A 23,239-nucleotide genomic window follows, 5' to 3' on the forward strand; every position below is an offset into this window, starting at 1 on the left:
CACACATATATATACACACACATACATACATACACACACATACACACACCATACATACATACATACATACATACATACATACGTACATCATCACAAATGGCTAGTAACATGGGAAAGGTTTCTCAAATTAAGGACCTGGAAATGCAGAAAGCACACCTATTGAAGCCATTTTGGAAGAGATTTCTAAACGAGACCATCATCACATTTATAGCTGATTACTGGAGATATGAGGTTCAATTTTGATTAAAAGAAAATGTTAATTCCTGTTTTTTAAAAATGGTAAAATCTACAGAAAGAAATTCCATTTGTCACAGTCATATCTTAAATTAAAATAAAGAGCTATGGGTTCATGAGTTCTAACCATCAAAGGAAATCATGGGAAATGCTGGGAATTGCAGGTCAAAAACTCTTGGAGGATCAGGCATTGCCATGAGAGGCTATAACATAGATTAAATTTCTTATCCAAATTCTATCCTACATGAGTACTCATGACCCTCAATCATAGTACTTGAGCATAATCAAGAAGATGTAGTTGATAAAGAAGATGACAATTGATCAAAAAGACGAGAACTATGCTGCTGTAGAAATTGAAGACTGGATGCATGGACAGATGGACACACAGACAGTAAACTAGGTCATATATGCATATAATTCTGTAATATCAACCTAAGTGTGTGTGTGTGTTTATGTCTGTATACACGCACACACACACACACACACACACACTTACCTCCTAGTTAACATGATACAGGTAACAATATTCTGGTTTGCAAAGTAGTCTCTAGATTAGAGATCTTAATTTATATAGAACAACATAAGCATGCTCAAAGTAAAACTGAATTTTGCTGGGTTTGTGGTATGCTAGCCAAATTGACCAGAATTGTGTAGTTAGAGTTAGCATGGGATGTTGCATGCGAAAAGTGTTGGTGAGCTAGTCCACTCTCTGTCTTACTAAAATGATAATATGAAAGCTTCAATGAATGAGAACCATGATGGATAGCGGTGGTCACCATTTATGTCATATGAGACATTGCAGCTTGGAATGGAAGAGGAATAAATGGTAAAGACACAATTAAGGAAGGAAAGTAAGAGAGAAAACTAGGTATATTGTGAATTTGTGAAAATAAGAGAAAGGGAAGGATGTAAAGATCTGAATGAAGTGGTCTAATTAAGAGTAGAGTTAAGGAATAGTGTACATGCAGGGAATTTAAAGTAACGAAAGGGCTAAAATACATGACAGAAAATATGAATTGATGTCATTTAGATTATAGGTGTGTATGAAAATAGAAATTCACATATTGGTAATAGCTGCAAGTTACGGTGAATAGTGATAATAAAGAAATGAGTTATGAGCTTTGGGGGGAAAATATGCAATATCCTGAAAGCATATGGCCTACAGGAAAAGTTATTCTGTTGGCTGACATGAATGGATGGGTGGGAGCAAGATGGGAAAGTGTAGAAAAAGTAGATGAGCCATTCAAAGTCCCAAGAATAAATTAGAATGATAATTGTCTAATATCTGATTGTTTCAGATATGTAATTTCAGTATAAATCTATTCATGTGTACAAATGGCAAAAGAATGAATCTAAAAGGATGACTGATTTGATGGTTTATGATTAGATTGAGAGAATTAGTGACGGATACAAGGGCAATGAGAAGTTCTCAATGTCAGACAGACCAATTTTTCATAGTATCAAGAATGAGGTGGCAGGAGAGAGGACATGGAAGAAAAGGAAAGAAGTTAAAAGAATGAAAATAGAATGACTGCAGGAAGAAAAGTGTGACTCCTGTATTTAAAGTATTAAAAGATATATTAATCTATGTTTGCCACACTGAAATGTGGGCAGGAGGTTCATGAATTCTAAAGCAACAAACTCACAGTGAGGTAAAGGCTTAAAGGGTTTATGAAGTAAAACTTAGCAAAAGAATAATTTTACCTCCAAAGCATAAAATAGGTGGAAAATATTCAGAGACAAGGCAATAAAACAAGACATGGCAGCATTCAATAGAGGAGTGTCAATACATGGCAGAATTTCATGTCCCTTCAATTGCTGGGTGCTCCTCATCTTGATCAGAGGCAACTACAGATGTTCCCCAGATTATTCTGGCTAGTGTATAGCATCTTTCTGGGCAGCTATATACTGAGGTTCTACTCTTAAGGGTGATTTAAAGAATATATATCTCTCCCTCTTAGCTAATCATGTCTGTGGTTTTGAGAAATCTTCCCCAGAGCTGGTTTACATGCCTCAAATATTCCATATACATGGGCAGATAAAGAAAATGTGCCTGACCATGCTGGTCTAACTCCTTCACCATGGGGTTGACATTGTGATCAAGGGTCTAGGATCATCCTATGCTGGCATCATTGATTAAGGGACTGAAACAAACTCTTAACAAAGGCAAAGGCATAAGAAATAACTCATCCATCAGTAGTTTACAGCCTATATGCTTTTATTACCTAAAAAGGGAAAACTGTGAATGTAAGAAAAAGGGTATACCCCTTGCTTTTCTTCCATGATTCCACTGGAATCTCCTATCACAATAAGGAGAAAGTGAGTGTAAGAAAATATGGAAGCTGCTTAGTTGAAAAGTTCTTCATTCATTTGTCTAATATAGGCAAGAGTTTCAATTCAACTTTCTTTGCAAATCAAAGAAAACTGCTTCCAGTGCAGCTGAATGAACAGATGCAAGTATATGGTACAATGTCTCATCGGGAAACAGCACCTAGACAACGTTGTATCATTTAAGTGCATGGCATGTATTTGTCTGTCACAGCAAGTGGCAGCACCTAGATCAGGCCTCCGCAACTCATCATGGGGAAAGGACCACATTAATAAATTAAAAATCGTCATGGCCACACAGAAATACCTGAAGTGATGATCAACTGTTCCACAAGCATTGGAGCTGGTGGGCAGTGGTGACACTTGGAGGTGCTCGGAAGTGTGTCTTTTGGGGGGGCGGGTGGCAGCAGCAACAGCAGCTGTAAATTTAAGGTAAAGGTAAAGGTTTCCCTTGACGTAAAGTCCAGTCGTGTCCGACTCTAGGGGGCGGTGCTCATCTCCGTTTCTAAGCCTTAGAGCCGGCGTTGCCATAGACACTTCCGGGTCATGTGGCCAGCATGACTCACGGAACGCCGTTACCTTCCCGCCGAAGCGGTACCAATTAATCTACTCACATTTGCATGTTTTCGAACTGCTTGGTGTGCAGGAGCTGGGACTAGCAACGGGAGCTCACCCCGCCGCGCGGTTTCGAACCGCTGACCTTCCGATCGACAGCTCAGCGGTTTAACCCGCAGCGCCACCGCGTCCCACTAGCTGTAAATTTACTATGTTTTAAAAAATGATGTTGGGCCACGCAAGGCTTCTTGGTGGGCTGCATGTTGTGCAGGCTTGTCCTAGATGATCTTAGCTGGTGTCATCAGATATCTGAACAGACAAAGGAGGACATGGACAATTGGAAAGGAGGACAAATGGGGGTGGGGAAGGAGGACATACTAAGTGTGTAACTTCCTTGGCATCCGCAACAAAAATTACAGTGAAAAACGTTAATTACTGCAAAAAATGTACTTAAGCCTACATATATTTGAAATAAATCTTTCCAGCATCAGGAAGACTGGTTTATCAATTGCAGGAATATGCTAGAATAAGTTCAGCTTGTAACTAATTAAGTTCTTGTCAATTTCAGGCAGCAGGGCAAGCCTGCAGTTACTAATCAACTAATTAAAGTCAAAGAGAGGAGTGTGTATTTGGGAAGGTGATACAATAAATCGATTGTATAAGGGACATAGTATGTTAGAATTATAGGTAATCAATGGCAAAAAATGAGTCCCAATTACATCTTAGAAACTATGATCTTTCAAAGTTTTTTCTTGCCAAGTGTTCATTGGTCTTTAAATTATTTTAATTTAAAATCTCCAGCTGCCCGACCTCAAGGCAGAGAAATATTAAATGCATTTAGCATAATGTTTAGGAAGTAAGTCACCACAAATTCTCACAAAATAAAAAGCACTGAACTCAGTATGGTTTCAGATTGCTAGATAGCTAAATCTACAGTGGAACCCTATATTTCCTATGCAAGAATAAGACCTGCCAAGTTCACTAGGCCTTTCTAAGTGCACGCCAGTCTGTAAGTCCCATGGAGCTCCATAAGACTTACTGTATTTCTGAATAAACAGAGTTTGGGGTTACTCTGTTATGCAAAAGTTCCAAAGGCTTCTTGCATCATCATTATTTTAGGAGAGTTATTTTTTAGAACCATCAGACATAGGGTGAGTGACAAAATAGCATTTCCTTTTTTTTTAACTAGATGAGAAGGTGAAAGAGTTCAGAATTGCTCCCAATGCAAAGTCAGTTTATTTCTAGGAAGAGTGTAGCAATAAAAGAGGAAGTCTTCCCCACTGCTACTTTAGGTAGAGTTGTGGATGTCATAATTAACTCTGTGTACATACATGGTAACTGACTGAATGGTCGCCTATCTGACATCAACAACCAGTTTTGCACCAAAGGGACTCTACTCAGCAGTTGTGTGCTTGCATACTTTCAGCTGCAACATCCCATACTTCAATTGCTGTTTCCAAACACCTAAAAGTAATAGCAGAAGGTCTCCCGTGTGCCTTTTACCCCTTTTTTGTGTATATGTGTATATGCGCGTGCACACCTTTGAGACAGTTTTTGACTCCTGGAGACTGCCTGGACTAGTCCCTCCAGTTTTCTTGGCAAGGTGTTTCAGAAGTGGTCTGCCATTGCCTCCTTCTTAGGGCTGAGAGAAAGTGACTGGCCCAAGGCCACCCTGCTGGCTTTGTGCCTAAGGCAGGACTAGAACTCCCAGTCTCCTGGTTTCTAGCCTGGTGCTTTAACCACTGCACCAACCTGGCTCTCATCTTTTGCCCCAATATAGTAATAGTAATGACTGCATCATTGGCTGCCATCAATTAAAGCTTCCCCTCCACTCCACAACCAAAGATAAAAGATACTACTTTACATATGCGTCTTCATCTGCACTGTAAAATGAAGAACGGGGGGGGGGGGGTGTTAAAGCAAGAAACAGAAACTCCTTAATCACATTCTCTGCAAAACATAAGATAACGTCTCTTACGCATCATGTTTCAAATAATTACTTTACTTCCTTCAAAACAAGCAGGGGAAAAAAAGACAAATCTTTTACAGGGAGTGAAGCATTCCTCAAATATAGATGGCAGGATTTGACCTAGAATTACTTTAAATTAGATCAAATAATATTTTTTCATTGTTATGTCATAGTGATAAGAGTTACTTTGAGGGTGATTTATATCTAAATTTGAACAATCTCCTTCATATCTTGGGCATAGATACACTCATATATGAGGATCAGAAAGAAGTCAGAACGGAAGAATCAAAGCAAGGTTATTACTTGATAAGAGTAAATGTACAGCTGTTTCTGTCAAGTGGGAAAGCTGTCATTACCCACTGTCCAGTTTGATTCTTTATTAAAGGCACTTTCTCACAGCCGCATTAATGTTAATTGCTCTTTGAGTTGACCTTTTGTTGGCCAAAAAGGATGTCATTATCATTTGCCCTGCCTGCATGGATGGGCTGAATTGTGCCTTAGAGCTGAGCCTGGGGCGTGGAGCTGTCCTTACAGACGTAACGCAGGACGATTTCAGGGCGGTGACTGGTGCATCCCCTGGCTTCCTTTCCCTAACCCACAGGCAAAAGCAACCATGAATCACTGCCTATAATGTGGGGACTCTGGACGTTCCCTCCGGCTTCATCCCACTCCCTTCCAATGCTCCATCAGCAAGTCACCCAGAATCCCTCAACAGTCTGATACTCCACCAAACCTTTTTTTTTAATATTCCACCAAATCTGACTTGTCGATCAGAATGGAGCTGTTATGAAGATTGACAGTGGCCTCCTGCTTCATAATACTCCCCTCATATGCCTTATTGAATGATCAGCCAGAGACAGATGAGAGAGATGAGTGTGTCATAGGACTACTAGTTCTGCAGGACTAGCATTCATTCTACTCAAAGATAAATGGGGGAGGGGAAGGGAGAGAGATCTTGCATCCCAAGCCAAAAGGGATGTAGAGGGCAGTGCCCAGCAAGAGGACAGGAGATCAACATTCATTTGTAAAATAAAACAGTGAAATAAAATAAAATAATCTTTCAAGAGGTCTGTTAAAGCACAAAACACAACCTCAAATTGTCCATCAGGATGGAGGTTGCAGGCAGTTCAATAGATCTCCTTTCCACTTCCCACATTTGCATACTTTTTGTGTGCTTGAATCCAAAGTCCTGCACAGTCCTAATCTTTGAAAATATTTGCATTGACAAATTACTTTGTTCTCAATGTGTTATTTGTATTTCTTCCAGATGACCCAGAAACCTGTACATCATGCATCCATAATTATTACATGTAAGTTTATCTCTTTCTTTCTTTCTTTCTTTCTTTCTTTCTTTCTTTCTTTCATCTCATTTTCTTTTCTAAATGAAAGCAGTGCTTCCATTACAAGGTTCTAGACCACCTTTCCCCAACCTGGTGCTCTTCAGATAAGCTAACAGATTTTGGAGATTGTTGAGGCTGAAGTCCAGCACATCTGGTAGGCCCCACTTGGGCGAAGTTATTCAAGTGTCCATAAATGTTTCTGAATATTTAAACATAGAAAAGAGATTCTTTTGTAATTTGTAGGGAAATATGTTTTTGTTACATTTATTCATTCATTCATTCATTCATTCATTCAATGTATATAGCTGCGCATCTCATGTGTGTGACTCTGGGTGGCTCACAATTCCCAAGGATAGTTTAAGGGTAACTCCCAAGTAAATTGGTTATGTTAAAAAATGGTATGGAACATGGTATGAATAAAGCTTGCCTTGAGTACAGGTGGTCCTTGCTTAGCGACCACTCCTTCAGCAACTATTCAAAGTTACAACAGTGCTGAAAACTGAGACTTATGACTGGTCCTCAAAGTTGTGGGTGTCACAGCCTCCCCATGGTCATGTGACTGCAATTTGGACACATGGCAACTGGTGTGCATTTATGATGGTTGCAGTATCCCATGGTCACATGATTGCCATTTGCAACCTTCACAGCCAGCTTCTGACAAGCAAAGTCAATGTGGAAGCCAGCAGGAAGTCGAAAGTCACATTCACATGTCATTGTGCTTAATGACAATGGGTGATTTGCTTCACAACCACAGCCAGAACTGACATCATAAGTCAGCATGGTCACATGATATTGCGCTTAACGACCATGCCACTTAGTGACTTAGAGTTGCCAGTCCCTATTGCGATCAGTAAATAAGGACTGCCTGAATGCTCTATTGTTTGTACTTTGTCAACTGTCCTGTTAAAAGTAATAAAAGCTTCCTAATATGTTGTCTTTTTGAAGGAAGGAGAATATTACATTTATATGGTGCTTATTATTTATCTTTATATGGGAGGGTAATTTCTGTTTCTTTTGTTCAATGCTCTTTATATTCCTTTCTCTTTACCATTATCAATTTTTGTCATGTTTGCCAATTTAAGAATACCAGTAGCAACTGCCCATTTCCTCCCCCCTCCCCCCTTTTTTTTGGGTAGGTACAGTCAGCAGTGTTACAGAACGTGTCCTCAGAATACTGTCCCAGATGACAATGCTCACCTGTGCATTGAGTGTCAACCCAATTGTAAAAGCTGTGACAGATTTGAATGCTATTGGTGTGAAGAAGGTTTCTTCCTTCTAGGTAAGTGAAACAACCAGACCTGCATGCAAAAATGCCTGGGAACACAAGTGTTTTTTGTTGAGAACTACTGTCCATAATTTGGCATTGATGACAGAATAGTTTCCCAGTATTTGGGGAGACAACGGGTGACATAAAAAGAAAAAGAGTAAAACAAGCATCTCAGCTCAAATTTGTTTATTGTTGATTGCAGTTTGTGACCAGTCAGTATAACAAATAGAAAAATCAAAGATATGAGACAATGTTTGATTATTTCATGTGTTATTTATTTTCTTTATTAATAAAATAATCAGACACAAGATATAATCAGATTAGAAGTTGTGAGGACCATATATGCTATCTACAACATGTCAAAGTCTAAAATCAAATAAAACTGTTATTAAATATCTTAAAGCACAGTAAAATGAAAATGTTGCTTACCATCAAGGGAATGCTTGGTGATGCTTATGTAATCAAGTATGAGTACATTTATCTTTGATTCTTATGAAGGAACAAACACGGAAAATTAACAGTCTGAAAGATATTATGAATTTGGTAAGTGCCCTAGAGTGCTGGATGTCAGGTGTGAGAAAATCTTCATAGCAGCAGCACAGAATTTGGCTATGGAACAGGTAACAGGTCCAGAGGTCTAGCACAAGAAATGAAATGTGTACCTCATTTTCTGTACCTGGTAGGTCCTTTAGGAGAAGAGAGATTGGGGTGGTGCGTAGATCTCTATAAAAGTCATAGGGTAATAAAACATCCATGAACTCAATTGCCTTGGTTCAAAATTTAATTCCTTTGATTAAGTACGTGTATTAAGGTGTACTATAGTGTGCTGAATAGAAAAATACAAGAGTAACTGAAAATAATTCTTCAAATTTGCATGGTGTCATTTGGTTTTATTAAACTTTTGATTATATGTCTAAATAAAGACAACAAATGCAAACACACCATCTCATTCAGGGACTCAGAAATGAAAAAGACCTAGCTGTTTCCCCAGGTGTAAGGTCCAGGAGAGTGACTGAGGCCTCACTACTTGTGAATGGAGTTTTCAGGAGCCATTTTGTGTTAGTTGGTTGGGAATGGAATTTTAATTCCTGTCAGCCACCCAGAGTTGCATCAGTGAGATGGATGGCCATATAAATCAATACGAAATAAATAAATATTCCTCCAAATGACTGATTTTATATTTAAATGAAAATAATTTGAATTCCATCACAAGGGAAGCAGAATGTTGTTGTCATGAATGAAACTGAGTAATTGAAGTCAGAGTACCTGAAACTATCCTGGGAACTTATAGGGACATTTTAAAATAACACACTCACACATATACACATGCCTCTGAGGGGACTGCTGAATTGCACATTATTTTTAAAAGGCTGATGTGTGGGGTAGCAGTCAAGGTGTTGACTAAAACAGGGAAGGCCCAGGGTCAAACTCTCTCAGCCCAACCTACTTCACATACCACCTGAATCTCTTGAATCAAAGGTGAGATATAAATCAAATCAAATAAATAAATAACCAGATCATAAGGTTGTGGGTATAGGAACACTTGAATTCCAAATCAGGAATATGGAACTTGGCCAACAAATATTTTACACATCCAGATAATTCCAAGTATTTCCAAGGCCAGCAGCCATCGGCAGTGCAGGAAAAGGCAAAATTCCCTAGCTCACTCCCCTTGTGATCCAGTACAGTTCTTACACAAATTCTCTACATAAAACATTTCAAAAAACACCCAACAGAGCTACTGGATTCAAACAAACATGCAATCCTATTTGGGAAATTCCCTTTTATTCCTACCTTAAGAATTGTGGGCCTCAATATCTGTTCATCTCTATTTTATTGTGAACTGTTTTTCTCATACTACATACTCTTATCTAAGAAATCGAATTTTGAACTGAATGCCCAGATCAATATGTACTGAAACGTTACAAACCAACCTGTGCAGGTTGATATTTTTATTGATATTTTTAATTGCTTTCATATAAATCAATCTGAAAATTTATATTGTTTAAAATATTTCTTCTATTAAAGTTATTTCACTGATGGCAGTAAATTCAGATGATTTACAAGGGGAGGAGTCTGCATTTAGTCCCTAGCTGTTTTAGAAGAATCTTTTAGTATCCCAATTAGGACTTGGTCTCAGCAATGTCCATGAAGGGGGCGGGGGGCAGGTACCAAAAAAGTCAAGATGAAAGCTGTGCTTGCATGACCAAGACTCCATTCCTTTTTTTACATGCATCACGTACATGCCATGTGTAAACAAGGGGCAGGCCTTCACTTGTGGCCACCATCTTGACTTTATGGATCTCCTCCATGTGGATACCTCTCCTTAGTCCCATAGGAAGACTACACTAATAGAATTGTACATATTCTGGGATGCTTTCATCTGTGTGGGATTCAGAAGTGATGCTGTCCTGCAGTCTTCTGCAATATCCATCCATCTCTGAGGGCTGCGTGACCACATAGATCATTTAATGCAACACAGAATTAAACCTGCAGTTCTAATTAGGCAGTTTGTCCTTGAGAACAATTTTTTAAGAAGCCAAGGGCACATTCTCAGGTCATTTCAGAATGACTTGCATCAGTCATTGTACTGGTGATCAATGCAACTCTAATCCCCGTCGTCCATTACCAGTACCTGATAAGTAGAAACTGGATGTTGTATTGTCAGTTTTCCCAATACTGGCGTGATCGACTCTGTATTTGTGCTTCAGGTGGGAGATGTGTGAGAGATTGTGGAGCTGGCTTTTACAAAGATGAAATTATGGAAGAATGTGAACCATGCCACAGGACCTGCAAGACATGCAGAGGGGTCAGCTACAATGACTGTACTAGCTGTCAAGGCATTTTACAGCTACTGCATGGAAAGTGTGTAAATCCCCAACGCAAGGAAATGCATGGGAAATTCTGGAATGGTAGGTTACCCTCATTTTTCTGCATTGCTTTCACTGTTAGTGCTAGGAACCCATTGGACAGGAAGGAACCTGCCCTTTACCGAACTCTCAAAGCCAACTGTGTTTATAGAAGGAGAAATGATGTTATTTGCAGCAGACTTTGAGGTGGAATTGCTACTGGCATCTGACCTGAGCCTGATAGGGTGTGGCTGGACCTGTGTCATATTCCATCACAACCTGCAATGCCCAACAGTTAAACTCTCAGGGGTCCTGTGCATAGTAAAAATGGTGGGCGGGTGGTAAGGAAACTTCCCTGAGAAAGGGCCAGTGGTGGAGGTCTGCTAGGGAGCATTTTGCCAGGAATTCCCCTATACCAATTGTAAATTCTGTATTTACACCCATATCATTATTGTCAAGCGCACGGCTTTAAAAATAGGCTAGTGCAAGCAGGATATTTTTATCCAAAATTTGCATCTCTTATTTACTGTAATATGTTTACTAGCAAGGGACTCAGTTGTATCCCATGTGAAGAACACATCAAGACTAGGCCATGTGGTTACTGTTCGTCCTGTTTTACTGATAGAGAGGCTGAAGCTGCACACCTCAAATGGTTTGGGCTCTGCATACCTGAAAGACCGCCTCTTCCCTTATGTCCTGTCGCGATCCTTACCGTCAGCTGAGAACGATCTCTTCTCGGTATCATCCATGCATCCAATCAAGATGGAAAGGGCACTTAAAGAGGCATTCTTGGAGAATGCCCCTGTGCTGTCGAAGGCCTTTCCCTTCAAGGTTCATCAAAATCCAAGCCTGAGTGTTGTCCGGAAGCGATGTAAGACTTGAAAAAATCTTTTAAAAAAATATTGCTAGCCAATACGGAAAGGGTAGGACTTCATATTTCAGTATATAAGCTGAGGTGGACTTTTCCCAGCAACCTCAACATGAAAGATAATAAGTGGGTGAGGAAAGTAACCCAGTATAGCAAGCATTTATTTGACAATGACCCTGGTGCTAAACTTGTTCAGTATGGACTAATAGTCATCAGTCCAAGGCAGTGTTTCTCAAGCTTAGCCATTTTAAGATGTGTGGACTTCAACTCCCAGAATTCCCCAGAAACACTGACCCAAGGAGTAGCAATTCAAATAGCAAAGAATCATTGCTTCAGTGTCCTGGCACAATCTAGCATCCAAACTGATTAAACAGTACTTAAACTGTGTTTCAGTTCTCCCATTTTGATAATTACTTAATTAACCGTAAGCACATGTGGCCTGTCTGGTGTGGGACACCATGCAGATTTAGTACTTTCCCCATTACTTTGGCATATGTGTATGTATGAGAGAGAGAGAGAGAGAATGTGTGTATGTATATCCCCAGGCAAGCATGGGTAAAAAAATGCCACTTGTGTGCTTACAATTAATGCAGAGTATTTTCTTGAACCCAGTTCCAGTGTTGTAACAAGAAAAGGTCTTTTTCCTAAATAAATGGGCTGGAAAAATATATTAGAATTTATGAGTAGCAGTCTTATCCAGATTGGGTTACCGGTACTCAGATGAAGTAAATAAAATCAGAAATTGGAGCAGGAGAACCCACAATCTGCCTGTCACCTTCTTTAGACCAGACAAGTGCTATTCATGAGATTTCTCTCTTGAGGCACAAACTGATGCTGAGAAAATGTATCCTTTTTAAAGGCCATTGCTTCCCTAGTACCTAAACATGGCACATAAAAGTCCTGGCAGCTTCTTTTTTATGTTGTACATGATGTTACGTTGGGTCTTTCCATCCAGGGGTTCTGTCAAGGTGAGTATAACTTTAGGCCTTCTCCCACTTCTCGGAGGGAAGTAAGGTCATTGGCAATGACGGGCAGTACAGGCAAGAGAGGGATTGGCAATGGGTAGAGCGACTTCCGTGCTGATACAGTTTTCTGCCAACCAAGGATGGGTGGACATTATTGTCTCTCAGCACTGTAGAAGGGCCCCAGGGTGTTCACTGGGGATGGTCCAAAAAGTCAAGATGGCAGCCACAACAGTGTGCTCAAAGCTCCACCTGTTTTTTTGTGAGTTGCATGTGTGATGCACATAAAAATGGGTGGAGGTTCCATTGCACTATTGAAGCTGCCATCTTGACTTAATGGACCATGCCCTGTGGATACTTATGGACAATCCCAAGACACCAAAATCCTCTGTACTAACCCTTCAGATTGAACAAATTGAACATAGCTGTGGTGGGAGCTTTCAAAGGAAGGTATTAATACTCTGTGTTGGTTTCATTAAAAATATAGGTTTTATTTTAAAAAATGAGAAATTGAGAGTCTTTCCTAATGTGATTTTTAGCAGCCACAGATTAACCTGTCAAGCTCAAATTTACCCCTGATTGTATGAGAATGTCCCTAACTCATCCCCAGTCCATAATTTCTTTGCATTCTGCAAAATATTTAGGTTTTCCTCCTTAGGTTACCACAGAGCCATGGGGTATAATCATGTTCATATGACAAACTAGTATTGATTGACCTCTGGGAGACTCCTGTGCCCAGGTGATAGTCACATGAAGATGGTGCCTGTAACTTAGGAGGATGGGCAGAAAGGCATTTCATTAGCAATTCATCACTAATCTGCAGTCTCAAAATATTACCAGACCCATCACCAGTGCGATCAACATGGTTGATTAACTGCCAGGACAGCAAGAAGAATTGGGACAGAGTCTATATTCATGTTCAAAGTGTGGATTATACTAAGAATCACCATCTCTGGCCTGTTCAAAGAAGCAGACCTAGTGTCAAATAGCATGGTTTATTGGAAGAGAAACGAATAACAAACTCCAATACTGTTTTTGGCCTCCTTGCGAAATCAAAACCAACTAATCTGTTCTTAGTTTTCCAGCTTGGATGCAGTGATGGTTTAGTGAACCAAGAGATCTTCTCTAAAGCCTCCCCAAGGGAGATAGAGAGGTGGGAATACCTGAGCTCCATACCAACACACTTCTCTTTGCTGAATAGGGAGTCCTGGCATCTGGAGTGAGCCAATGTATTGAATCCATTTGTCTACAAGCTGGGCCTGATTCACATAACTATTTTTTTATGATAGAAATCAATATCAGATGATTTGGATGTGATTTACTACTAATTTCAATCTGGCAAACTTTCAAAACTTAGTTTCAGGCAGGTGTCATTTTTGGATAGGTCAAAATGATAACAAGAAATGGTTTCTGCAGACAGATAACTCCCCTACTTGTAAATTGCTGTGTGCAGAAAAAAATCTCATCATCTTCCTTACCCAAAGTTGGATCATCTCCTGCAAACTGCTTCCCCCATAGAACATAGTTTTTCCAGTGTCTGTTTCTGCCAGCTGGAAAAGCAGAAAACAGTAAGCTAGAAGGCCGAGGACCATGGAAGAGAAATTATATACTCTCTCTCAATATGCCCCCTCCCTCTTCCCTCCACAAACCCACACATACTTACATACACACACATGTACACACACAAATTCACATATACTCACAGACCTACATGCACACCCTTTTGGATAGGATGCCAGATTTTCATATGCACTAGTAAGAGGATGGTTTAAGTAAATCAATCCTTAGCAAGGCTAAACTGAATAAACTGTGACAGAGTCTAAAACAATGAACTTGAAATTATCTAGTATTCAAGCTTCTCTTTCTTTTCTTTCCAAGGGGAAAAAAATGTCTGGGTCAATAAGTGTAGCTAAGAACATCTGTATTTTATCTTGTGTACCAGATGATGAAGTTATTTGGGGAGCCAGAAGACATAATAACGAATCAAGCGCTTGATTCACTGTATGTTAACACAGCAATTCAGCTGGAAGAGTGATTTAAGAAGCATGAACAGGCAGATTACTAACACGTTATGTCACAAATCTTTTGCATTCTTCAGTCAATCCACAGGCCCTTATAAAAACTGGGTAGTTAAACAAAAGAAAAAAAAAATAAGGCGAATACATTCTGCCAATGTTCTGAATGTTTTTCAGCTGAAGATGATTTAAAGCCTTTTTTCTAATCAAAATGCAACTTCAAATGCTATTTCATGTCAGTGCCAATTTTATTAAATATTTACTTTTTCACTGTTGGTCTTCCCTGACAACTAATATGTTTTAAATATATACAGTCATCCTGCCTATACAACCAAGTTCGTAAGGTTCTGGAACCGGAGAACCAGGTCTTCTCCTCAAGCATTCAGAGCGCAGGAAATCATCTGGCTCTGAATCAGGTTATTGGTCTCTCTAGCTCTATGTTGTCTCCACACAGAACGGGAGGGGAGACTAGATTTTCAGACAGAGGGATTTGGTTTGGTTAGTTTGGGTTTTCTTTAGGCCCACCTGAAACTGCCAGGGATGCATTCTTGGTGCTCTCATAGCCTATTTCCAACTCTTGTTATTTTTGCCATGCACATCCTACACCCTGTAGTGTAGTACACAATTGATGAGCCCCTGAAGTACTATTTTGTTGGAGTCCAATGGAAATGCACCACAGAGTTTCCCAAGGCTCTGGTGATTGGCCATTGGTTATAAAACCAGACTCTCTGAAGCCAACTAAACTTCTCACTGATTTGTAAACTATATAGAAAATGAGAACTCCGGAGAGTAAAAGGAGAACATTTAATGTAAAGGGTGGTAAAATTTAAATACCATTCTTATGAAAACTTTAGACTTGTAGAAATTGGGTGAAGCTTTTAAAGAAGTACATATCAGGGATTATAACTTATTTCTCCACAACTCTTATATTTATCAATCTCTTAAATCCAGAAAATGCACAACTTCTAGGATTTATAACATGTATATTCTATTTCTATTGAACTCTATTGTATAACTATAATATTATATATGTGTGTCCTGTTCAGTGCTTGTGCATGTGTGACTACAGTTCTGCAAAGCGATAAAGAGAATAAAATGAAGGAAGTAGTTCCCTCTCTGGATATGAAAGCAAAGCGCATTAATGCTACCCAGACTATGCAAATTATTGTTATAATATTGCAAATGATATGATACAATCTCTTTGCTGTGCTGCCCCTCACTTTATCAAATCTCTGAATTTTTTAAAAAGAGAATAACATTCTTTTTACAGCTATTCTGGAATATGGTTCTATGAGACTGTTCCATTATTTTCCATTTAGAAGCACAAGGAACAGGCTATTCAGGATAAATGAAGGACCACTTTTATATCCTGAAGAATCATAAATGATTAAGAAACATAAAAAGAGAAGGCTTTACTTTTTTGGCTTATGAAACAAAAAGAAATGCTTCAAAGTAGTGAAAAAATAATAATTAAATGTAGCAGAAAGTTGATTCATGCACAAGCCAATAGTTATAACCTTCCCATACATAGTGCATCAAGTGAGCAAAGGTAGAATTTTATCAATAATGTAAATTATTTCTTTTATAGCTTTGATACAGAGAGTGGAAATGGAAGGGTACTGTATAGTATACAGTGAGTGTATAACTTGTACAATGAATATGTTATCTCTATACATGTACAGTTATTTTAGCTGAGCATAATACGTTTGCTTAAGTAGACATACATTAATAATGCTGTGAAGAGGCATAATGTTAGAAGTGTTCTGAAACAGTTGCACTTGTAATTTAACTCTTGAACATCAAATTTACCATCCAGAAGGAAAACTAGGGTTACTAGGGCTCTGACATTATCTGTCATTATATCCTAACTATTTGCCATCTCTGAGACTAATTTAACACCTGTTTGCAGAGTTCAAACTGCGTTGGGAGCTATGTATGGGGTTCTTTGTGTGTGTGTATTGTTGCCAGGTTCTTGAAGAACTGACACAACATACAGAGAGATAGAAGGAATGCACAGCTATGTAATTAATAAAAGAAATAAATGCTTTTTGATCACATCAAAGTACATACCATCCTGTTAGAGGAACTTTACAACCTGAAGGTTTTCAAATTTTCCCAGGAAAAGCAAAGCAAATATGCAAGTGTTTCTGCATTATATTTGTGTGTAACTTTGACATTAAGCAATATCAAATGCAGCTCTGAAATATGTATTGATAAAAATTTACATCTGCTGGAGATAGTTTGAATTGTTGGCTGGTAACTATTTAATGTGCTGTTTCACAATTCCTGATACATATTCCCCTCTGCTGGAAACTCAGAAGTATTACAGTAGTAGCAATTAGAGTTGGAATCTGAGCACATCACAAGAGCTTCTTAAAGCATTTAATCAATGTTGAATGTTCAGATGCTGTATCAAAGATTAAAGGATAAGTTGTTGGAAATTGCCTGCGTCCACTCCACTAGTTGGTTGTTGATGTTCATTCACTTCCAACTCTTCGTGATCCAATGGACATCATTTCACCAGGACTGTCGGTAACTGCTTTTTTGAGTTTTTGTAAGCGTCTGCTTCTGCTGCTAGCTGATCATAGGTGCTTGTTGATAGATGTACATTAAGTAATGGGTTGGATATCATTGCATCATCATCATTCCCTTCTGCAGAAAAAGCAGAAAATGCATTATTATCTAAGACAAAACTTTTGGGCATCTCAGAAGCTGGTCCAGGTAATGGAGGGGGCAAGAAGGTGGACATCTCACCTAGCCATTTCTTAGTAGTGTCTGACTTTCACCATTCCTCCAGATATAGAACTATAAATATATAGAACATATTCCAAAATGAGCTTCTGAAAAAGAAGTGCAATGGGTAGAATGCCTTGGTTACCCAGACATTGGGTGCACATACTGAAGTCAGAGTGCCAGTTGTAGAGAGCTATCTGGACAAAAGATCAGGTAAATTCAGCTTGGAAATGCTCTTTTGGGGTTAGCAGGCACTTCTTCTCTTTTATTTTACTTGCATTGCAATGTCATACAAGAGAAGTCAGGGTTTCATCACCTCAACATGTCTGTCCATTTATTATGGAAGGTATTAAATGATCATATCAAATAATCATATCATATGACCATATCATAATCATATTTGGAATCAAGTACTCTATGATATCAAAAGGTGTCCAGTATTATTAACTAGTCTCTTCTTTCTTCTCTAATACAGCAACAGCTACTGACTTTCAGCCATGTCCTCCTCCATGCAAAACCTGTGAAAAACCTGCCGATAGATGCACTTCGTGCCCCATTGGTATTTATTTATTCCATTAATATACCATCTAATCAACTACAGGCTCACAGCACTTTACAGTTACATCAACAATAAAGCATCCACAATATACAATCAACCATTTAAAGTTAACATTGTTTTTTATCCATGGTAAAAAAAAAATAGAATACAGGCATACAGACACAGAAAATTTAACAAATTAAAAAATAATAAATATTACTACTACTAATAAAGATGGCAACATATTAACCATTAAACTGCCAAAAGTCTTGACAGAATTCCAGAATTTTGTAATAGATGGGGCAAACTGTAGTTGTAAGGATAGATTCCTGGCCTCCATGCTCCTTACTTCATAGAAATGTGGTACAACCAAGAGTTTCCCTGGGATGACTGTACTAGATAAGAGGAAGTAATCCTACGGATACTTAGAGACCAAGTACTTTGACACTGCTTTGTAAGTCAAACCTATAGATAGGAACAATTTGCTTTTTTCAGCATTATGCATTGCTATTCATAGGAATTTTGAATATATTCTACATTAAATATGAGCTTAGCATGGGCAAGGAGCATACAATTAAAAAAACATGGCAACCAGACGGGTTTTATTTCATATTTTGTATTTACTTCTATACAAACAACCCTCCCAATTTCTCTTTTCCTCTTTTTTTTCACATTATGTCAGGGATTATGCAATTTTTCAAGCTAGCAGAGACATTTGGAATTTTGAAGGCAGCTTCAAGATTCTCACACAAAATGGCAATCATAAAAAGCTGGCTTAATTACCAAATGACAAGCATAGAGTGCATTTGGAAAGTATTCAGACCCCCTTCACTTTTTTCAATTTTGTTATGTTGCAGCCTGATACTACAATCATTCAAATCCATTTTTTTCTCATGAATCTACACTCAGTACCCCATAATGACAAAGTGAAAACAGAATTTTAGAAATGTCTGTAAATTTATTAAAAAGGAAGAACTGAAATATCACATGTACGTAAGTATTCAGACCCTTTGCAACAACACTTGAAATTTAGCTCAGGTGCCTCCCATTTCTCTTGATTGTTGCTGAGCTGTTTCTACACCTTGATTGGAGTCCACCTGTGGTAAATTAAATTGATTGGACATGATTTGGAAAGGCACACACCTCTCTATAGAAGGCCTCACAGCTGACAATACATACTGTATCAGAGCAAAAGCCATGAGGTCAGAGGAACTGCCTGCAGAGCTCAGAGACAGGATTGTTGCAAAGCACAGATCTGGGGAAGGCTACAAAAAAATTTCTGCTGCACTGAAGCTTCCCAAGAGCACAGTGGCCTCCATAATTCTCAACTGGAAGATGTTTGACACAACCAGGACTCTTCCAAGAGCTGGTTGCCCGGCCAAACTGAGCAATTGGGGGAGAAGAGCCTTAGTAAGAGAGGTGACCAAGAACCCGATGCTCACTCTGACTGAGCTCCAGAGATCCTGTGTGGAGATGGGACAAAGTTCCAGAAGGACAACCATCACTGCAGCCCTCCACCAATCTGGGCTTTATGGCAGAGTGGCTAGACGGAAGCCTCTCCTCAGTGCAAAACCCATGAAAGCCCACTTGGAGTTTGCAAAAATGCACCTGAAGTTTCTCAGACTGTGAGAAACATGATTCTCTGGTCTGATGAAACCAAGATTGAACTGCTTGGCCTCAATTCTAAACAATTATGTTTGGAGGACACCAGGCACCGCTCATCACCTGCCCAATACCACCCCAACAGTGAAGCACAGTGGTGGCAGCATCATGCTGTGGGGATGTTTTTCAGCAGCAGGGACTGGGAGACTGGTCAGCATTGAGGGAAAGCTGAATGGAGTAAAGCACAGAGATATCCTCAATGAAAACCTGTTCCACAGTGCTCAGGACCTCAGATTGGGCCGAAGGTTCACCTTCCAACCTGACAACGATCCTAAGCACACAGCCAAGACAACACAGGAATGGCTTAGGGACAACTCTGTGAATGTCCTAGAGTGGCCCAGCCAGAGCCCTGACTTGAACCCTATTGAACATCTCTGGAGAGACCTGAAAATGGCTGTCCACCAATGGTCCCCATCCAACCTGATTGAGCTTGAGAGGATTTGCAAAGAAGAATGGCAGAAAATCCCCAAGTCCAGATGTGCAAAGCTTGTTGCTTCATACCAAAAAAGACTCAAGGCTGTAATTGCTGCCAAAGGTGCTTCAACAAAGTACTGAGTAAAGGGTCTGAATACTTAAGTACATATGATATTTCAGTTTTTTCCTTTTTAATAAATTTACAGACATTTCTAAAATTCTGTTTTTACTTTGTCATTATGGGGTACTGAGTGTAGATTAATGCGAAAAAAATGAATTTGAACGATTGTAGTATCAGGCTGCAACATACAAAATTGAAAAAAGTGAAGGGGGTCTGAATACTTTCCGAATGCACAGTACTTGCCATTGTAACTTATCTGTATTTTGTTCTGCTCAGATCCAAAATGAAGCACTGAACTGCAGCCACCTGCCATTTTCATTTTGTAAATATATCTGTGGGCCTAATTAAAATATAATTCCATTTTGTTTATTTTTATTTAAGGAAGAAATGATATGTCATCCTTCCATCTTTATGCTCAGGATGTATCAGTTCAAACCAATAGAGGCAACAGAAAACAAGAATAGACCATTAATCCACTGATTGATTGATTATGTGCCATCAGTCTGTGTTGACTCCTAGTGACCACATAGATAGAATGTCTCCATAATGATTTGTCCCTAAACTGGTCCTTCAGGTCTTCCAACAGTTCACCCATTGCCACTATAATTGAGTCCATCTACCTTGCTGCTGGTGGCCCCTTCTTCTCTTTCCTTCCAACTTTCCCAGCATTTCAGCCTTCTCCAGAGAGCTAGGTCTTCACATCATGTGTCTTCAGTACGATAATTTGAGCCTGGTCATTTGTGCCTCTGGTCCCAAAGTTCAAAAGCATCAATACTCTTTCTATACTGCTTGTTCAAGGTCCAACTTTTGCTTCCATAAGGTGTCACAGGAAATTCCATTGTCTCTTTTCCAAAGCCTTCATTACTACCCTACCAAGTGCTAATCTGCAGTGTATTTCTTGACTGCTGGTTGCTTTATTCTGATGGTTGATCCTAAAAGGCAGAAGCTACAGCATCTACCACTTTAATACCTTCACTGTCAATTCTACGGCTGTTTGTTGCACCTGTTGTCATCAGTTTGGTCTTCTTTACACTTAGTAATGAGTCATTAAGCCATGAATGGAGGAAGAGCAGAAAATCAGTTGGGGGGTCCCTATGCAGAGCTATTAGAAGAACACCCTTTTAAATATCAGTGGATGGGTAATAAATAGTATCCCAGACTTCCTTAACCTGATGCCCTCTATGGGTGTTTAAACTACAATTCTCCAAAATGGGCACAAGGGAGTAGAGATGAAAAAGTCTCATAATAGGGAGTCAATATTTGCAACAATATTATCTGTTGGCTGTCTTTCAAACACATAATCTCTGGGGGGAGATGAGCAGTGGCAAAATTGTATGAATAAAATAAATAATTTATACCTATGCCATTCTTTTTCAGGGCAATTTCTTTTTGCTGGGTCCTGTAGCCACGATTGCCCTCCTCGAACTTTTCGCAATACAAAGACAAAACAATGCGAGAATTGCACAGAGGACTGTGAGGAATGCACAGCAAATCAACACTGCCTGAAATGTCTGTCCAGTCAAAGCACGAGGCACTATTTGCACAGAGGCAAATGCTTTCAGGAGTGCCCCATGTATGTTCCCATTTATATGCATTCATGCAAACTCCTAGGTTGTCTTCACACATCAGTGTGACATTTTCACTTCCACATTTTCTACATTGCAATATTTGTAACCTTCTCATTGGAGAAGGCTACAAGGTCCCTTGGTTCTTCAGAATGATTGCAAATGAACATATAAGATACATTGAAGGTATTCATTTCTGTGGCTTTCTCTGGTGGATTTCTTTTTTTAAAAAGTGGACAGATTCCCATTCCAACATTCTGAGAGCATTAGCAGCCCTTTGAGAACAGTGATGCAGTTCAAGATTTATTAATACAGGATGGAGAAATTAAGGTGAAGTCAAGAGAACAATTGACTGAAGGAGGACATAGTTTTCAATGGTTTTCATATGCTCAGTTAAAAAGAAAGGTTTAATATGGATAAAAAGATAATTGGAATTGAAAAACACAAAATGGAACTCGAAACTGAATTATGTAAAACTGAACGTGTAATAGTACAAATGTATAAACTTTTGTTATGACTTGAAAGAGAAGAAGAACAGGTTAGAGAACAGTAATGCCGCTGGGGTGGATGTCTTAGTTGGAGGTCAGGGCTTCCCTAATGAAGATCTAGGGCAGAGTTTCTCAGCCTTGGCCCCTTTCAGACGTGTGGACTTCAACTCCCAGAATTCCCAGCCAGCCTTGCCAAGCAGGATGAGCAAGATCTGATACTGCTTGCTGAAGCATTTTTCCTTTCTTCTTTTTACAAAGACTTTAGAATCAGATGAGCAGTTGGGCAGAGACCGAAAGACTGATTGATTGGCACTCATTTTACTATTTTATTTCTAAAATATTATGTTTGTGCAGTGCCTCAGATTCAATTCCAAAAAGTGCTTTGAAGTAGATGAGAAGGGAAGATGTGAAAAAAAAAACACTTGTCTGCACCTGCTTTAAAGTAGCTGTCTCTTTCCCAGGACTGTTTGGCAGCTACCAAAGGCTGATTGTTCCTAGAAAGTACATGATTATCTAAAGCCTGTATCTAAGATCTAAGAATACCAGGATCTAAGAATACCCAGCTGCACCATTGGCCAAGTAGTCCATATTACAGAGATAGCATCATTTCCATTAAGAGCATATTTTCCTAGAACAAAAACACAGAGATGAAAGCTGCTGCTTTGATCATTTCTGATCATATGTTAAAATCTTAGCAAATTCTCTGTATCTTACCTTGTTTTATTCAGCATATCAGAAGCTTGATAAAGCATAATTGAATTAATTTTAATCTAACTTATGTCTATAAGAAGTATAATCATTACAAAAAGTGAGCAATCAATCAATCAACAATCAATTTTACTGTATTTTAACTTTATCTTAAATGTTCTTTCATTTATTATCCATTAAGATAGATTTATAAATATTCACTAAGCACTCTGCTTGTACTGGTCTACGACTGAAATAAATAGATTGATTGATTGACAAAAGAAAGTGAGAAATGCAATAGAAGATTTCAGGGTTCTTTTGAAGGACCAGAGTAACTTAGGGAGCTCTCATAGTTTAATAATGATAAGGTGGATCTGGTGCTGAGTTGAACATTTTCTCTGCATTTTTGTTAGGTTATTCTCCTTCAGTGTGGTGGGAATGAAATTGCTTTGCCATTGTTCTTTCAAAGGAGAAATTGTTGATGTAATTATCTTGAATGGGATGCAGGATCCTTGGCAAAGAAGTGATTGTGTGAGTCCCATGGTCTGCAACCTCCCAGGCTTTCCACTTTCAGATAAATCCTCAGGAAACAGACCTTGAGGAAACTCCTCCTAAGAACCTTTATTTTTTCAGATCGGGAAGTG

General features: G+C 39.0%; 1 protein-coding gene across 1 annotated transcript in view; it reads left to right on the forward strand.

Annotated features, from left to right (window-relative positions):
- The window catches only part of PCSK5 (proprotein convertase subtilisin/kexin type 5), a 236,536-nt gene that overhangs the window by 198,811 nt on the left and 14,486 nt on the right, over nt 1-23,239 (forward strand). Inside the window, exons 25-29 of the mRNA XM_063295160.1 lie at nt 6,354-6,396; nt 7,563-7,705; nt 10,405-10,605; nt 17,596-17,679; nt 21,233-21,428. Coding sequence (XP_063151230.1) covers nt 6,354-6,396; nt 7,563-7,705; nt 10,405-10,605; nt 17,596-17,679; nt 21,233-21,428 — 667 coding nt within the window. The remainder of the gene's footprint in view (nt 1-6,353; nt 6,397-7,562; nt 7,706-10,404; nt 10,606-17,595; nt 17,680-21,232; nt 21,429-23,239) is intronic.

The sequence above is a fragment of the Candoia aspera genome, chromosome 2 (assembly GCF_035149785.1).
Source record: "Candoia aspera isolate rCanAsp1 chromosome 2, rCanAsp1.hap2, whole genome shotgun sequence".
NCBI classification, from domain to species: Eukaryota; Metazoa; Chordata; class Lepidosauria; order Squamata; family Boidae; genus Candoia; species Candoia aspera.